Source organism: Pogona vitticeps, chromosome 6 (assembly GCF_051106095.1).
Source record: "Pogona vitticeps strain Pit_001003342236 chromosome 6, PviZW2.1, whole genome shotgun sequence".
Taxonomy (NCBI): domain Eukaryota; kingdom Metazoa; phylum Chordata; class Lepidosauria; order Squamata; family Agamidae; genus Pogona; species Pogona vitticeps.
The window spans coordinates 50499163-50518802 of record NC_135788.1 but is presented as its reverse complement, the minus strand read 5'-3'; the positions used below and the strand labels follow the sequence as shown (position 1 = coordinate 50518802).

The 19640-nt window shown below is 44.8% G+C and overlaps 1 protein-coding gene across 1 annotated transcript in view; it reads right to left on the bottom strand.

The window, feature by feature from the left end:
• Window positions 1-18985, bottom strand: part of LOC110084886 (prostatic acid phosphatase) — a 45751-nt gene extending 26766 nt beyond the window's left edge. The window contains exons 1-2 of the mRNA XM_073003498.2: window positions 18858-18985; window positions 9569-9664 (exon numbers count right to left, since the gene is read on the bottom strand). Coding sequence (XP_072859599.2) covers window positions 9569-9664; window positions 18858-18974 — 213 coding nt within the window. The 5' untranslated portion in view covers window positions 18975-18985. The remainder of the gene's footprint in view (window positions 1-9568; window positions 9665-18857) is intronic.
• Between the last annotated feature and the right edge of the window lie 655 nt (window positions 18986-19640).

Below are 19640 nucleotides of genomic sequence, written 5' to 3'. Positions count from 1 at the left end.
CCACCAATTCCCAACTCAGAGAGCCTCCCCAGGAGGTTACCATGGTCGACGGTATCGTCGACCATTTCCTTTAAATGTTTGATCAATTGATATTGTTATTATTTTTTGTTAGATTACTTTTATTTATTTTATAATTGTATAAGTTATTTATTGTGGGTTAATTGATTGTATTGTGTTTTTTTTCCCTTTAAATGTTTGATTAATTGATACTGTTATTATTTTCTGTTAGATTATTTTTATTTATTTTATAATTGTATAAGTTATTTATTGTGGGTTAATTGATTGTTTGTATTTTTTTTCTTTTTTTCTTTTCTCCTCTTTTCTTCTCCTTTGATATGGTTTGGAAGGCCTGCCTTCCCAGCGAGGGGCCCCAGAACATTTCTGTGATTACGGGTAGGGGGAGATATGGCGTTGGCTCCGTCTCTGCTCGTGTTAGAAGAACTAGGGACAGATGTTTAATGGCTGTTCCTTGTTCTGAGACGGAGACCAGCCCCCAGCATCGAGGTAGCCAGACCAGCCAGCCTTCCACTCTACGCCTGGTGTTGTTGAACGCCAGGTCTGTATCCAATAAGGCCCAGGTAATTCAAGACCTTATCCTGGAGGAGGATACAGACCTGGCTTGCATAACCGAAACTTGGAGAGGGGGGTCCCCCTCTAGCTCTCATCTGTCCGCCCGGTTATGCTGTCCAACACCAGGGTAGACTGGAGGGTCGGGGGGGGAGTAGCCATTGTCCATAAGTCCCGCTTGGAGGTCACTAGGCGCTCCTCGGTGATAAAGCCGGGTCTGGAGGCCCTCCATGTGTCTATCGGGGCCAGGGATGGTATTGGGATCTTGCTGGGCTACCGTGCTCCCCGCGACCCAGCCACCTCCCTACCGGAGCTGGTGGACTTCGTCTCCGCGGCACTGTTGGGTTCCCCGAACCTTTTGGTGCTGGGGGATTTCAACGTGCATGCGGGGGCGGAGACCTCTGGTCCAGCTCTTGAGTTCTTGGAGACCATGGCCTTCTTGAACATGTCCCAACATGTCAACGGCCCCACTCACGTGGGGGGTCATACACTTGACCTGGTTTTTTCTACCAATGGGAGTGAGAGTGGTCCGATGGTGACTGACCTTGAGTCGGTACCCTTGTCATGGTCGGATCACCACCTAATAAAGTGTACCATTAAAATGGCTCTCCCCCCCCGCAGGGAGCAGGGATCTATTGTTATGGTCCGCCCTCGAAGGCTACTGGATCCTGTTGGATTCCAGGATGCCATGAGAGGTGTTACGGCTGACCTGGCTGGCGCTCCTGTCGAGGCTCTGGTAGATGGCTGGTTTGCCGCTGCGACTAGGGCTGCTGACATGATCGCACCTAAACGCCCTCTCCGCCGCAGAGATCGCCCGGCTCCCTGGTTTAACCGGGACCTCCGGGCGAGGAAGCGGGTCAGGAGACGGCTAGAGCGCAGATGGAGAAGGGCCCTGACGGATTTTAATAAGATAGCTGTCAGGGTCGCTACTAACCTTTATCTAGCTAAGGTAAAGGCTGCTACTAGATCATACCTCGCTAACCGGATAAGCGAGGCGTCCAACCAGCAGGCGGAGTTATTCCGTATAGTACGCGACCTTTCCGGAGTTGGTCCGGGCGATGGGCCTCCCCCTAGTTTCTCGCCGGACCAATTTGCAGCATTTTTTAAATCAAAAGTGGAGGCCATCCACCGGGACCTCTCTCCTTTTTTGAGTACAGTGAGTCGAGCTGAGATGTCCAGCGCTCCGTCTTGCCCGGTGATCTTGGACACCTTTCAGCCTGTTACGCCTGACACTGTCTCCAGGGCGCTTGACCGCTGTCGTGCCACCACCTCCTCTTTGGACCCTTGCCCGGCCTGGCTAATCAAGGCAGCCAGGCCGTTAACAACGGAGTGGGCCACGGCTATTATAAATGGGTCTCTCCTTGAGGGCAGATTTCCATCTGCCCTGAAGGACACACTCATTAGGCCCATCAGGAAGAAACCTAGTTTGGCGGCGGACGAAATTGGCAATTACAGGCCCGTCGCCAATGTTTCCTTCCTTAGCAAGGTAGTCGAGAGGGTGGTGGCCGACCAGCTTCAGGCGCTCCTGGAAGAAACAGATGCCCTGGACCCATTCCAGTCGGGCTTCAGGCCCCGCCATGGCACAGAAACGGCTTTGGTCGCCCTGTATGATGACCTACTGAGGGAGGCCGATAGGGGCAAAGTGTCCCTGCTGGTCCTCCTCGACATCTCAGCGGCCTTTGATACCATTGACCACGGTATCCTCCTGGGAAGGCTCTCCGAGCTGGGAATAGGTGGCCTGGCATTGTCCTGGCTCCGCTCCTTCTTGGAGGACCGTCCCCAGAGAGTTCAGCTTGGGGAGAGAGTCTCGGCCCCGTGGAGCCTCAATTGTGGGGTTCCACAGGGGTCGATTATCTCCCCAATGCTATTTAACATCTATATGAGGCCGCTGGGTGGGGTCATCAGGAGGTGTGGGGCTTCGTGTCACCAGTATGCGGACGACACGCAGCTCTACATCTCCTTTTTGCCAACCGCAGGAGAAGCCGTCCTGTGCCTCCAGCGCTGCCTGGAGACTATACTGGAATGGATGCAGGAGAACGGACTTAGGCTGAACCCGGACAAGACGGAAGTACTGAGGGTGGGCCCCCCCACAGTCCGGGATTTGGGAAACTCCCTCTCTTTTGGGGGGGTGACCCTCCCTGCAAAGGATGGGGTACGCAGCTTGGGGATCCATCTGGACCCGGTGCTCTCCATGGAGTCACAGGTGGCGTCGGTGGTCCGCACTGCCTTTTTTCATCTCAGGCGGATAGCCCAGCTGCGGCCCTACCTGGAGGTGGGGGCGCTCACCACCTTAGTACACGCGCTCGTAATCTCGAGATTAGACCACTGTAATGCGCTCTACGTGGGGCTTCCTTTGAGGTTGCTGCGGAAATTACAGGTGGTGCAGAATGCGGCGGCCAGATTACTCAGTGGAGTGAAAAAATTCCAACATATTTCGCCCACTCTGGCCGCATTGCATTGGCTGCCCATCAAGTTCCGCATTGACTTCAAAGTGCTAATGCTTACGTATAAGGCCCTAAACGGTTTAGGGCCTCGATATCTGGCGGAACGCCTTCTCCCACCAAGTTCTACCCGGGTCACACGGGTGAGCCAGGAGGTGAGGCTGAGGAGCCTAACGCCGAGGGAGGCCCGGAAAGAGAAAACAAGAAATAGGGCCTTCTCGGCGGTCGCTCCTCGCCTGTGGAATAATTTACCTCCTGGTTTTCGCGGAGCTCCCTCGCTGGGCACTTTTAAGAATCTACTAAAGACCTGGATGTTTCGGCAGGCCTTCTCACCAGATTACTTCTGATTTTCTTATCTTTTATTGTTTTTTACTTTTATCTGTTTTCTAATTTGTTGTTCTATTTTTATTGTATTCTTCCCTGTTGTAAGCCGCCTAGAGTAGTCCTTTGCGACTAGATAGGCGGGATATAAATAAAATAAATAAATAAATAAATAAATAATAAAGGCAGCTGAGATATCGAGGAGGACCAACAAGAACATTTTACCCCTGTCAGCCTCCCTCAACAGGTCATCCAGCAGTGCGACCAGTGCCGTTTCTGTACCATGGCATGGCCTGAAGCCCGGCTAGAACAGATCCAGGGCATTGGTTTCATCCAAAAGAGCCTGAAGCTGATCAGCCACCACCCTCTCCACCACTTTACTGAGGAAGGAAACATTGGTGATGGGCCTATAATTGCCAAATTTGGTTTCTTCCTAATGGGCCTAATGAGTGTCTCCTTGACGGCAAGAGGGACTTTGCCCCCCTGGAAATACCCATTAATTATTGCTGTGGCCCATTCCATTATTATAGGCCTGGCTGCTTTGATTAGCCAGGCGGGGAAAGGATCAAGAGAGGAAGTGGTGGCCCGGCAGTGATCAAGCGCTTTGTCCACCAAATCTGGTGTCACAGGCTGAAAGAATTCAAGTCTCACCAGGGAAGACGGAGCATTGGACATCTCTGCTCGATCCACTGTATTTAAAAAAGGAGAGAGGTCCCGGTGGATGGCCTCCACTTTAGACTTTTTTAAATGCTGCAAATTGGTCAGGTGAGATATTAGTAGGAGGCCCATCACCTAGACCAATCTCGGATAGATCACAAACTATACGGAAAAGTTCCGCCTGCTGATTTGAAGCTTCGCTTATCCAGTCAGCGAAGTGTGATCGTCTAGCAGCCTTCACCTCAGCCAGGTAGTGGTTAGTCACAATCCTGACAGCTTTCTTATTATAATCCATCAGTTCCTGCCTCCAGTTGCACTCTGTCTGTCTCCTGTTTTGCTTCATAGCTCGCAGCTCCTAGTTAAACCAGGGCCCTGGCTGAGCTGTGCACCAGAGAAGGTGTTTGGAGCGATTGTGTCTACAGGCCTAGTGGCGGCAGCAAGCCATCCATCCACCAGAGCCTTGACAGGAGCGCCAGACAGATCAGCTGGAATCCCTCTCATGGTATCCTGGAATCGTGATGGATACAGTAACCTTTGAGGGCGGACCATTAAAATAGGTCCATGCACCCTGCGGGGAGGGAGAGCCACTGAGAGGTTACATTTTATTAGGCATGATCTGACCATGACAAGGGGACTGAGACAAGGTCAGTCACCATCAGACCACACTCACTCTGCTCAGTGGAGAACAACAGGTCTAGCGCATGACCGCCCACGTGTGTGGGGCCGTTGACATGTTGGAACATGTTCAAGGAAGCCATGGTTTCCAAGAACTCAAGAACTGGAATGAAAACCTCTGCCTCCACATAGATGTTGAACTCACCCAGGACCAAAAGTCTTGGGGACTCCAAAAGTGCCACGGAGACAAAGTCCACCAGCTCTGGTAAGGAAATGGCTGGGTCACGGAGAGCGCGGTAACCCAGCAAGATCCCAATACCATCCCTAGCTCCTATCAACACGTGGAGAGCCTCTACACCCGGCTTCACCACCGAAGAGCGCCTAATAATCTCCAGAGTATTTCTATAAACATTGGCTACTCCCCCCCCTGCCCCTCCAGTCTACCCTGGTGCTGGACTGCCTAACCAGGAGGACAGGCAAGTGTCAAGGGAACTCCCCCTTCCCCGCCCATCCAAGTTTCGGTTATGCATGCCAGGTCTGTGTCCTCCTCCAGAATAAGATCTTGAATAATCTGAGATTTATTCGACACAGACCTGGCATTCAACAGCACCAGTTTTAGAATGGAGGGCTGGCTGATCTGACTACCTCAAGACTGGCAGGTGGTCACAGTGCCAGAACAGTGAAGAGCCTTCAAACATCTGTTCACCATTCTTCTGAAACGAGTGGGAACTGTGCCAATGCCATATCTCCCTCTACCCATAATCACTCAGATGTTAGAGCCCCCACTGGGGGGGGGCAAGCCTTCCACTCCATGTCAAAAGAAAAAAAAGAAAGAACAAAGGATACATTAAATTAATACAGTAAAACAGTAATAATAACAAAATTAACAAAAAATTGATACATTAACGATAATATAGACTTAAGCAATTATACATTATCAAATTAAACAATGATCAAATTGGGCAATTTATCAAATTAAACAATTTAAATAAAATTTAAATAAAATTTCAAAATTTGAAATTAAAATTAAAGAAAAAGTAAATAAGGAAAAAATAAATCAATGGAGAAAGAAAAAACAAAACAAACAACAAGAACACACACACAAAACTTCTCCCCCTGCCCAAACCACCCCCAACCCATGCCTAGGTGTTAAATACTGCAAGGTCCAGACCCAGTTGTTATTGTCATAGGTACAGGAAACCTTGAAATAGGCCAGTGGCTGCTTAGAGTCGTTGTGGCCAAAAGCCAGGCCCGTGTTGAGTTTGCTCGACTTCCAGATCTTAAGGGCCACCCTGTCGTCATAGCTAACTGAGCATCCGCGCACAAGCATATAGGTGTCCAGTGGGAGCTCTTGGCAGACCTTGACAAATACTTTTGGATTTGTTCCACAATTAGCATGGGTGACTTTGAAGTATTTTTTTCAGTGATCACATGATGCAAAGGCTAATGTGAATCAGCTTAGCCCTTTTTGCTTTTGATTTGAAGTTTTCTTCCCCTGGTATTGCGGGCTTCTGTTTTTTACAAGCCAAAATGTTTTGACTGTGCTTTCCCAATGTCATCATTTGTTTCATTTTACAAAAAGGATGGGGTGTCTGTGACTTTGGATGATTTATTAAGCTGGGATGTGATGTTTTGGGACAGCAGGAATACCCAAGCCAATGATCTTTCTCTCTAATTGCCCCAAAGCATTTATACAGGAAAAAAACTATCAAGGTTAGTACTAAATCACCCTATCATTGCACTGACACATTAGTTTAGCGCTAGATCACTACAGTGGGGTCTTGACTTGAGAACTTAATCCGTATGGAAAGGCAGTTCTCAAGTCAAAAAGTTCTCAGGTCAAATCTGCATTTCCCATAGGAATGCATTGAAAACCATTTGATCTGTATCTGCTCTTTTCCGTCCATAGAAACTAATGGGAAGCTGCTATTCCGCCTTCGACCACTAGAGGGGGATATTTTGTTTCTTTTTTCCTTAGGTCAAGAAAGGTTCAGGGAAGGCAGGGAAAATGCAGTCCAGGCAGTACCAGGCAGTCTGAAGACTGTCTCCCAATCCACTCTCTAAACGCTGGGAGGAGTGAGGAAGCAGACAGGCACCCTTTTCACTGGCCAACTGTTAACTGAAAGTTCAAAATTTGCACTTTCCCTGCCTCCCACGTGGTTTTTTTTCAGTTCTCAACTCAATTCTAAGTATGTAAGTCAAGTCAATATTTTCTTATGAGAGTGGTTCTTAAGTCAAAATGATCTTAACTCGAGCCATTCTTAAGTCAAGACCCCACTGTACTAGTGTGATAAAAAGTGATAAAAAAGGAGAGCTGAGGATCACGAGGTGGGCGGTATCAAAGGAAGGGAGGCCATGGTCTGTGGGCACATATTGAATCACATTGGATTGAGGGCTAGAGGAGATACTGGCACCAAAATAATCCTGGGTCTTCATGTGATCACCTAAACTCAAATTAGCTGTAAAAGAGATTGTGGATCAAGCTGCTCAAAAGGCAAATCATTCCAATTTGACTTGCCAGAGTCTTTGCCCTTAGAAACACAGCTTGCGTTCTCCCATGTGGTATGTTTTGAAACAAAATTGCAGCGGGGAGGTCTTGCCACTATACTGTTGAAATCTGGTGGCACAGCTACAATGTTAGTGCTAACAGCAGTCCCACTCTGTCAGATCCGGGCAAAGGATCTGCAGGCTGTTTATTCCCCACCTATAATTGTGAGTCTGAACTTTCATCATTACAGTAGGACCCCCTTATCCACAGTATCAGAACCCACTGATTCACTTATCCACAGTCTGAAAATATTTAAAATATTATAAAAAGAATCCAGAAAAAACCACAATTTTCACATGTATTACTAGAACCGGCCACTAGAGGGAGCCATTATGCTATGAATACGTGTTAGTGAAGAATACATAGTATTGCCTCTGGCGCCCTCTAATGACCAATTCAGCTAATGCATTTGCAAATAAAATTTTTTTTAGTTTTTTTTCCTTTTACCATGCTATATATAAAGTGTATTCGCGAAGGCTTTCACAGCCAGGATCCAACGGTTGTTGTGGGTTTTTTGGGCTCTTTGGCTGTGTTCTGAAGGTTGTTCTTCCTAACGTTTCACCAGACTTTGTGGCTGGCATCTTCAGAGGACAGCACACCAGAGCACAGAGTGCTGTCCTCTGAAGATGCCGGCCACAGAGTCTGGCGAAACATTAGGAAGAACAACCTTCAGAACACGGCCAAAGAGCCCGAAAAACCCACAAAACCACTATATATAAACTGTTTTCTATTATCCACAGGTTTCAGTACTGTATTTGTCTGTAGGGGCTTGAAACCAATCCCCAGCGGATATGGGGGTTCTATTGTACATTAATGGAGTATCTGTTAAATTGTGAGCTGGAAAGCTTCAATATACAGTGGTGCCTTGACTTACGACCATAATCCGTTTCAGAAGATGGTCGTAAGTTGAAATGGTTGTAAGTCAAATCAGCATTTCCCACTGAAATGCATTAAAACCCATTCAATCTGTTCCCGATGTTTTTTGATTGTATGTAGAGGCGCCGGTTGCAAGTTGAAGCATTCATTCCCATAGGAACTAATGCAAAAGCGGTTAATCCATCCTCTACCACTAGGGCAGACCTGGGCAAAGTGCGGTCCTCCAGATGTTCCTGAACTGCAAATCCCAACATTCCTCACTGTGTGGGCTAGAGCCAACTCTCCTCACACTATTGGCTGTGTGGGCTAGGCCCAAATCTCTTCACTATTGGCTGTGTGGGCTAGGAATTATGGGAGTTGCAGTTCAACAACATCTGGAGGGCCGCATTTTGTCCACCCGTGCACTAGGGGGAGAATTTTTCTTCTTTTAACCTAAGATGACTTAGGTTAAAAAAAGGGGCAGGAAAGGAGGGAGGGAGAGAAGGAACAATGGGGAAAAGAGGAAAGAAAGAAGGTAATCACTGGGGCACAGAGACCCCTCAGACAAAGGTTTGTGATGTTAAGCACAAAAAGAGAGAATAGAGAGAGAGAGAATACAATGGGTGTGGAGAGAGTTTGGAGTCTAAATCACCTTTTAAAAAAAACACATTTTAAACCAAACCAAGCACCTTTTAAACAAAGCACATTTTAAACCCACCCACCAACACTTTGTTCCACCCACCAACACTTTGGAGTCACATTTTAAACCCACACATTTTGAAACAAAAGCGAGGTTACAGTACACAAACCCTAGGAGACACAGAATGCAAAAATAAATACATTTTATATTTTAAAGTTACAGTCTAATTTTCACATTTAATTTAAATTTAATATTACAGCCTGCTTTTCACATTTTAAATCCACACTGCAAGATCCATCAGGGCACAGAAACATACCCCTCACCCCAGCTCAAAGCCATGCTGCAGAAACACCCAGAACAGTTTTTTAAAAAGCAGAAAACAGTACCTTACCTCCCTGCAAACACACGCACGTTCGCGCCGAAGCAGAAGGAGGCAGTTCCGAAGCCTCCGATGATGACACACAATCTCTAACTGCTGGGGTGAAAGAGCTACAAAAAAGCAGCCTCGTTGCCACTTAGAAGTTAGAAATGTGAATTTCCTGCCTTTTTCCTTGCCTTTTCCTGTTCATAAGTGGAAGCTCCAGTCACAAGTCGAAGCAAAATTTTGTGACCGGAGCCGGTCATAAGTTGAAATGGTCGTAAGCATGGATGGTCGTAAGTCGAGACACCAAAAGGAGTCCACTGCTATTGTTATTGCCAGTAATTTGATTGGTAAGGACCTGATGGAATGGGATGCAGTCCATGAATGTTTATGCCAAATAAATCTTGGTGGTTTTTATGGTGCAGTAGGACTCTCTTTTTTTGCTGCAACAACACTAAAATGGCTACTCCTCCTACACAATATTTAAAGTTTCATTTTTATATCTGAAAACTTTCTTATGCTTGCATGAGACATCTTTTCACTTTAATGAAATGCCAACAAACCGTAGTCAGCTGTCCGTATCCTTGTGGCCATTCATTTTCTTTATGCAGGCTGGTAGGATAGCTTTCAATAGGGCTTCTGTCTCCATGGCGGTAAAGCTAGCAAAAGAGTATAAAGACTGCATTATTCTTTTTGGTTTCATGTGTGTGTGTGTGTGTGTTTGTGCATGTATCTATTACTAGCTTTTCAACTACATTTTGATATCTTTTTCATAATAATTTTCATAATAATTTTGCAAATGTTAGAAAATGCCTCAATGCACATACTTTGAAAGAAAAATCAAGTCACTTTTCACTAAATGTCAAAGGCACACTAAGTCAATGGAAAGATCGGAAAAGGACATACATTTTTTTTTTAAAAAAATGACTGAAAGTCTTTCAAATATTTTATTTGAGTGCCCCAAGTGACCGTATTGCAGAGTTTTTCAGTTTGCACCCAGAGACCTATATTCTCTCCCCTGACAAAAGCTGTATTAAGGGCTGTCCACCCCTCAATGGATAGTCTAGGTTTTAAGATTAGCACTGGTATCTGTGCTCAGCATCTTTACAGAAATGGTGTATGATACAACCTTGAGCCTGAAAGAGATACTTTTTTGGATTACAACTGGATGGTCCCCTGACAGCATGGGCTCTGAGAATTTTATGAGTTGCAATCCAAAAGACAATTTTTCCAATTTCTGAACCATACTAGGAATGCTCTTGACAATTCTGGTAGCCACATTGTGAAGGACAGGAGGCTAGTGAGCCGTCCTCAGCAAAGAATAGACAAGAAGTGGCTTGCAGATGTGTAGAGGGTGAACTCATAAAAATAGAAGAAGAAGAAGTGAGGGAGGGAAAGGCGGTAGAGGTGTGCTTGGCGGAAGATATGGAAGGGGACAAAGGGGATGAGCAAGATCTGATAGTGTGGGAGAAGGTTATAAAAGAATGGGGTGACACACAGTAATTCAGAGTGGAAACTGACAAGATAGAGAAAAGTACGAAAGACAGCATGGTACAGACAGAAGGGGGTGATGAAGCGACTAGTAAGGTCCATGACCTATTGAGAGACTTTCCAAACCTTAAGACAGGAGGGGGATTGCTCCTGGATCCTGACTTGCCCAGAAGTGAAGGAAAGGGGGTGAAACCGCTAGAACGGATGGTTGTGGTTTACCCCCGCAACCAAGGTGGAGGGAGGAAAGTGATCCATCCCAGTCCCTTCTACAACAACCCACCTCCAGAAGGATTGGGTGAGACACCCTTGCTGTGGGACAGTGTGTGCAGTGAGGAGCACCCCCTTGAGAGTGATAACCAACCACGAGCATTTTTGTCCAGCCCCAATGTGAGAAGTGATATATTTACACCAGAAAGGGAGATCTTGAGTTATAAAACAATCCCAGAGTTAAGCTGTTTTGATCCATTTAACCTGGTTAATTCAGAAGTTGATGTCAATAAAGTTGAAGTAGTTGGCCATTCCAAACCATCTCCGTCTCTTATTCCCGCCAAAATGAGGGAACCGTCACCAGTTTTAGAAGAACCTGATCACACACATGCAAGTGACAAGTCTGATATGTTAGGAACAGAGCTTTGAAAGTATTGGGTGGCTGCAGGGAAAACACTGGAATAGCATTTCATCTAACAAGTGATTGGACCTTCAGTCACTTCTTCTCAGAGGTACCGTTGATTTGCCTGTACCTGGGAGGCATCACAAACTGCCGGAGACTTTTTAGTACTGAAGTAAGCAGCCAGAACAGGTTATTTTCCAAATACAGTACTATAACTATCAGGAACCCGTTACTTTCTAAAAATAACTTTCTAAGCTAGGAGTTATACCATACTATTCTTCCCCACAGCTAAAGACAATTTTCCTGAAGTCCTAGGACCTAGGAAGTAGGTCTGCTTAGGTTTAGCAAGGTTGCTTACTGTGACACATGCCTTCAGGTCACAGCCTTATTTCCATTTGAAAAAGTCTTCTAATGGGCGGCAATTGGATTCTTCCACCTTTGTGTTGTTATTGTTTGTTAGTTCCAAGAAACAGAGCTGACATTACTATGCTTAATGAAGGAAGTGGTGGGTATGGCTGCTGGCCTACATTCCTTAGATTTGTGTGTCATGCCTTCTGCCTAGTATGTACTGTTGCCCTTCCAGTATTACCAAAAGATTGATGTGCAATTGTAATTGTAATGAGGTTGGCAATACGCCCTTCTCCTCCCCCTCCCTTCATATTAGTGGGGATCGCAAGCTGGGACAGGCTTTCTGGATTTCCAGACCTGGTGAAATACGCCTTCTTTGTCCCATGTGCTGTTCCTGGTTACAGACTAGAGCAGCAGTTCACAAATACAAATCCCCAGATGTTTTTGGACATCAACTTTCAGAAGCTCTAGCCAGCATGGTCAATGGGCAGGGATTCTAGTACAACATCTAGAGGCCCAACTTTTGAATTGCTAGCCTAGAAGCTTTATTACTGAACAGTGGGAAATAGATCTTAATGGAATGCAAGAACAAGCACACACTTTTTTTGTATTATTTATTATAAACACAACAATAATTGCAGATATTTCTAAAATGCATGGGATTCACTTTAGGGATATTGTATTTAATTCTCTAGATTTTTATTATTGCTGTTTAAATACTGTAGCTTTTAATTTGTACTGTAATTTAATGCTGGTCTGTTATGAAATGCTGTCATTGGTATATTAATTACCTAAGTGCCATCAAGTCCAAACCAACTTACAGCAACCGTGAGATATTCAAAGTGTGATTTTACCATTTCCCCCAGTGAATTTCCATGATCAAGTGGAAATTCAAGTTCTGGTCCCTAAAATCCTAGTCTGTCATTCTATCCAGTACACTGCACTGGGCAAATTGGTGTATAGGCACTAAAATTGTGAACTGTGAATTTCTGCATAAATAAATAATAAAGGTACAAGGGATTTAGGCTGCAATCCTTTATGTCCTTCCTTGAGAATAGGTTTCAATAATAACTTCTCTGAGCATATCTGTAGGATGGTACATTTAATTACCAGTTGGTGTTCCTTGCTCTACTTGGCTAACATCTACTATGAAGCATAAATGTCTAATTTAAAACTGGAACTGCAATAAAACAACTTAGGCATCGAAATGATTTGTCCTGACACTGAGCTATGGGTCTTCCCCATTTCCAGTCATGATAAGTATAAGTGGGCAGGCTGCAGCATGAATAAGCTTTTAATAAAACATGTACACATAATTATATAGAGCAGCAGTGAGCTGTTACTTGGGTGTGCAGAGGTTTTAGACTGCAACTACCACAATCCCTTGCCATTGCTACATTTGGTGAAGTTGGTAGGAGGCTAAAATTTCTGGGGACTAACATATCTCTATTTTGGTCCCCATTTCTGATATTTAATACAGATACGCTTGGTCCACACCCTGGAAAAGTTATTTGTGAACTACAAATCTCAGAATTCCCCAGACAGTATGGATTCTGATAGTTGTAGTCCAAAAGCTTTGTTTATATTTCTTGTTTGCCTTTGAAATCAGTGGCAACCTAATTTCCCCCCATGTTTTGACTCCCTCTCCTTGCGATTTATAAAGGCAAGATGGCAGAGTTGTTGAGCAAGGTAGTCAAGTTTGTTTCAACTTGGATCCCAAAAATAAAAACAAAAGAGTAGGGGCAGCTTAAAGACAACTCAAGCTGCCACAATTCTTTCCTTTCCTTTCCTTTTTTTAAAATAGAAGGTATAATTATTATTTTTTGAAAAATAAGTTCTGAGATTCTATAGAAACTTAGGAGTGGGGAGGGTATTACAAGCCATCCTTTATAATGTCCTAATCGCAGTAGTCCCCAACCGTTTCTGAACCACGGACCAGTTGGGGGTGTGGAGTCATTGCGCAGGGGCGTGCATGCTCACAGATGGCCAGGCATGCTCACGGATGGGCGGGGCAAATTCACATTCACAGATGGGTGGGGCGTGCTTGTGGATGGGCGGGGTGTGGGAAGGCGGGAGATCTGTCTCTGCTGCCCAGTCCTGCCATGGCCATGGACCAGCACCAGGCTGCAGACCAGGGGTTGGGGACCCCTGTCCTTATGGATGCAGAAGATCCAAAATCTGATTCAAGCCAACAGATGATTGTTCTGTCACTATCTGAAATCTTCAGGGTAGGGGGAAAAGCCCACCCTCCAAATAATTAGTTCCATTGCTTAACTGTTCCAGTTCTTTTACATCAATAATTGGTGTTTTGTTTTTTAAAAAAGATGCTTAACAAAGCTTTTAAAAATGCCTCCATTGGGCTAGAGTTTTGCTTCAAATTGGCTCCACTGTAGGCCTCACCATGAGGCATGAAAATGGCCCAAATAATAAAAAATTAAATATGGAATTGATGCAACATTCATTTCTGATTTTGACTTTTTGTATTTAAGGTGGTGTGGAGACTCCTCCATTTTTAAAAAATCACTCTTAGGAGTCTCCAGGAATAGAAGAACCATTTGTTGCCATTTTTTTCTGGTATGGAGGAACATTGAGGGGTTTTGTGAGAGCCCTGAGGCTTCAAAAATAATTTGAGGGGGGCACATCTCGTTATAGGCTGACATCGCTCACTCTTAATTTTGAATAATAAGAGTTATTATGGGTAAAATGCTCCATTGTGGGTAAAATCTCCATTTGTGTGTGAAGGATAGTGACCTCTTCTCTCCCTTTGCACAGAAACAGAACCTCCTTTCTGTTGTTGGGAAACTATATGCTATGTACCTAAAATGTTTGGTTGAGGATAACAATATAATAGGTGAAGAACAAATTGGTTTTGAAGCTGACCGTTCAACACTGGATCACTGTTTTGTGCTGACTCACCTTGTAGAGAAGTATACCTCCTTTTTGGGGGACAATTTCTTTACCACTTTTATCAATCTTAAAGCCGCCTTTGACCTAGTACCACAATAACTTATGGCTCAGGTTAAGCAAAATATCTATAGATAAGCGCCTATAATTCCTTATTACAGACAAACGCTGGCTCCATGGCTTGAAAACAGGGATGAGCACTGCCCTCTAGAGTCAGACATGACTAGACAATTGTCAAGGGGAACCTTTACATTTACTAAGGTATCTTTACTCTTGTATGCCGATGATGCAGTACTGCTATCACTATCATGAATTGGGCTAAATAGGCTACTTTCTGCCTTTGGGAATTATTGCTCTGAGAATATAATAATAAGTCAAAAGTGCTGGTGTTCTCTAAAGCTCATAAACAATATAGATGGACCTTAAATGGTAATGCCATTAAGCAAGTAGCCAGCGCAAAATTATTTATTTATTTTACTTATTCATTAGATTTGTATATCACCCATCTAGAACATGTCTACTCTGGGCAGTTTACATACATGTCAGTCCCCTTGTCGTGGTCAGATCACCACCTAATAAAATGTAACCTCACAGTGGCTCTCCCCCCTCGCAGGGAGCAGGGACCTATTTCTGTGGTCCGCCCTCGAAGGCTACTGGATCCGGCTGGATTCCAGGACGTCATGAGAGGGGTCACGGAGGACCTGGCTAGCACTCCTGTCGACGCTCTGGTTGATAGCTGGTCCACCTTCGCAACCAGGGCTATAGACACGATCGCACCTAAAAACGCCCTCTCCGTCGTAGAGCTCGTCCAGCGCCCTGGTTCAACCAGGAGCTTCGAGCGCTGAAGCGACATAGGAGAAGGCAAGAGCATAGATGGAGGAAGAACCCGGCGGATTATAATAGGATAGCTGTCAGGGTCACAACTAACTTTTACCTGTCTAAGGTAAAGGCTGCTTGTTGAACTTACTTCACTAACCAGATAAGCGAAGCATCCAACCGGCAGGCAGAGTTATTCCGTATAGTGCGTGACCTATCCGGAACTGGTCTGGATGATAGGCCTCCCCCTAGTTTTTCACCTGACCAGTTTGCAGCCTTTTTAAAATCTAAAGTGGATGCCGTTCGACGGGACCTCTCTCCTTTTTTGAACACAGTGAGTCGAGCAGAGATGTCCAGCGCTCCGTCTTGCCCGGTAACCCTTGACTCCTTTCAGCCTGTCACGCCTGATTCTGTGGCCAAGGTGCTTGACCGCTGTCGAGCCACCACCTCCTCCTTGGACCCTTGCCCGGCCTGGCTAATCAAAGCAGCCAGGCCGATAACAACAAAATGGGCCACTGCAATAATAAATGGGTCTTTCCTTGAGGGCAGGTTTGCCCTCATTAGGCCCATAAGAAAGAAACCTAATTTGGCGGCGGACAAAATTGGCAATTATAGGCCTGTCACCAATATTTCTTTCATGAGCAAAGTGGTCGAGAGGGTGGTGGCTGACCAGCTTCAGGCACATCTGGATGAAACAGATGCCCTGGATCCTTTTCAGTCAGGCTTCAGGCCATGCCACGGTACAGAGACGGCATTGGTCGCCCTGTACGATGACTTGTTGAGGGAGGCCGACAGCAGTAAAATTTCTTTGTTGGTCCTCCTCGACATCTCGGCGGCCTTCGATACCGTTGACCATGGTATCCTCCTCGGGAGGCTCTCTGAGTTGGGTATCGGTGGCTTGGCTCTGGCCTGGTTCCGTTCCTTCTTGGAGGACCGCCCCCAGAGACTGCAGCTTGGGGAGAGTATTTTGGCCCTGTGGAATCTCAATTGTGGGGTTCCACAGGGGTCGATCATCTCCCCAATGCTACTTAACATCTATATGAGGCTGCTGGGTGGAGTCATCAGGGGGTGTGGAGCATCGTGTCATCAATATGCTGATGACACCCAGCTCTATATTTCCTTTTGACCAACTGCATGTGATGCCGTCCTGTCCCTCCAGTGCTGTCTGGGGGCCATACAGCAATGAATGCAGGAGAACGGGCTGAGGCTGAACCCGGACAAGACAGAAGTTCTGAGGGTGGGTGGCCCTGTGGATGGTGGCTTGGGAAACTTCCTCATGTTTGGGGGGTGGTGACTCTCACCGCGAAGAGTGAGGTTCGCAGCTTGGGAGTACATCTGGACCCGATGCTCACCATGGAAACGCAGGTGGCATCGGTAGTCCACACCGCCTTTTTCCACTTTGGCGGATTGCCTGGCTGCGACCTTACCTAGACACAGGGGCGCTCACTACCTTAGTACATGCGCTCGTAATTTCTAAATTAGACTATTGTAACACGCGCTATGTTGGGCTTCCTTTGAAGCTGATGCGGAAACTTCAAGTGGTGCAGAATGCGGCGGCCAGACTCCTTACTGGAGTGAGAAAATACCAACATATCTCTCCTACTCTGGCCATGCTGCACTGGCTGCCCATCCGTTTCTGCATTGACTTCAAAGTGTTAATGCTTACATATACGTAAAGCCCTAAATGGTTTAGGACCTCAATACTTAGCAGAACGCTTACTCCCAACTAGTTCTACCTGTGTCACCTGTGCGAGCCAGGAGGTGAGGCTGAGGAGCCTGACGCCGAGGGAGGCCCGGAAGGAAAGAACTAGAAACCGGGCCTTCTAGGTGGTGGCTCCTCGCCTCTGGAATAACCTACCTCTGGAGATTCGCGCTGCACCCTCGCTGGGTACTTTTAAGAACCAACTAAAAACGTGGATGTATAGGCAGGCCTTCCTTTCCAGTTAATTCCTGTCCTCTTTCCTTTTTTATTCTTTTTCTCTTTATTTGATTTATTTTGTATTTTTCCCATCTTGCAGAAACATTTAATTAATTAATTGTTATAAATTTTTCTTGAACTTGTTATCCTTTATGTTGTTAGCCGCCTAGAGTGGTCGAAATGACTAGATAGGCAGGGTATAAACACAATAAATAAATAAATAAATAAATAAATAAATAAATAAATAAATAAATAAATAAATAAATAAATAAATAAATAAAAAATATAATATAATATAATATAATATAATATAATATAATATAATATAATATAATATAATATAATATAATATAATATAAAAATAAACTAAGATAAAATCTAGATTAATCCAAGATGGGAAAGGAAAAAAGAAAGGGGGGGGAAGAAGAGGAAGAAGAAGAAGGAGAAAAAAGAAAAAGAAGAAAAGGGGAGATAGGCTAGGTAGTGGCTGTAAGGAAGGCCTGCCTGGATAGCCATGTCTTCAAGTTAGTCTTGAAGGCCCTCAGTGACGGAGCCAGGTGGATCTTAACAGGTAAGTTGCCAAGAAGGCCCAATTTCTGGTTTTTTCTCACCGGGCCTCTCTTGGCGTTAGGCCCCTCAGCCGCCTGGCCTGACTGGAGCAGGTGATATGGGTAGAACTGGGCGGAAGAAGGCACTCTGCCAGGTATCAAAGTCCTAAACTATTAAGGGCTTTATATGTAATGGTTAACACCTTGAAATCAATGCAGAAGCAGAGAGGTAGCCAGTGTAAGGCGGTCAAAGTGGGAGAAATATGATGAAATCTTTTCAACCCCGTTAATAGTCTGGCTGCCATGTTCTGGACTATCTGAAGCTTCCTCATCAGTCTCAAACGAAGTCCCACATAGAGAGTGTTACAATAGTCTATTCTTGAGACTACTAGCGTATGGACCAGCGTGGTGAGTGCCCCCATGTCTAGATAGGGATGCAGCTGGGCAATCCACCAAAGATGTAAGTGGGCAGACCGAACCACGGACGCTACTTGGTCTCCATGGTAAGCGCCAGGTCAAGATGGACCCCCAGACTGCGAACCAAATTCTTTGTGGTGAGTGTCAACCCATTTTATATATATATATATATAAAAATGATGCCAAGATTGAAATATACAAGTAGAAAATGATACAAAAAAGGAGAGATTTAGCTGCAGAACATGGAAATATTCATATTCGTGTCCATAATATGCAGCTTACGAGATCATGTAACTAAGACTGCTGATACTATGCAAATTAGGCTGCTCAGATTTGGACATCTGAAATATGGTGACGTTAGTCATAGACAGCAGAGGAGTGCATTACACCCCAAAGTGTGAAGCATTTCATAATCATTTTTTTCTTTAATTGTCTGTATTCTTGGTGGTGAAGCATTATAGCTCTCAAAGGCTGTAAACAAATTACACAACAGTCATTAAAAAGGGTGAGATTACATAGAACTCCTATCATGTAAACACATAAAATTAAAAGAACAACCTTTCTGCTTTCTTTTTGTGTTTTTTTAAAATATTTTTAAAATATTTTACAAAGTACAAAGCAGAACAGTCAAAATATGAGATCAAGGAACTCAGTCTTATCAAAGGAAAGGAAACAGTGGTAAAATTCTGACTGGTAGATTATACATGAGTTTTATTAACTGTTCCACATAAAGAATGTTTTCTGGAAGAACCCCCTCAGCAAAATTGTTAGACTGAAAACATCTCTTTTCATTTACTTACTAAAAGCACAAACTTCAGCTCTCGCCCTGCTGTGGATTGGAGAAGGAGGAGAAAAAGGAGATTCAACAAGGAGAGATGCACATTCTTGGGGCTTCTTGCTTTACTAGTTTCTCCCATCCTGGCAGCAGATAGACAAAAGCTTTACCACAAAGGAGCTGTGCTTTTAAAAACTCAGAGGGCGGAGACTTCATGGCATTTTCAAATAAGAACTAGCAATTATGTTATTACAAATCTATTTCCCAATCCAGCTTCTGTCAAGCAATTGGGCTGGGTATCTGTGGGCCGGAATTCCCAGAAGTCTGTTTCAGGAACTGAATTTGGGGAGTTGACATAAAAATGTTTTTATTTTTATTTTTTTGTTTTTGTTTTTTAAAGGATGACACATCCCTAACAACTAGTAGGATGTTGGCAAGAGTTTGTTTAGGAGGTAATGCAAGAACTCCATTCATGAATACAGGTGTATACAGTACTTATTTTTTACTCCTTGCGCAAGAACCCATCCTTTAATTCCTAGGTTTTGACCTGATATCTCAGAGAATGTGGTGGTGCTGACTTTGCAACTCTAAATTCAAAGTAGGGGTGATGATACTTTTTCCTAGAATAAGTTGTTTCAAGAATATAGTTCTCTTCAGAACTGATCTATTTGCTTATGTGCACCACGTGTAGAGGGGAGAGCTCTACTCTGCTCCCTGTCCCTGTTTTATTGCCCTCTTACATGAAGATGATGGGGACACAGGAGAGGGCTTTCTCTGTTGCTGCCCCCAGACTTTGGAACTCCCTCCG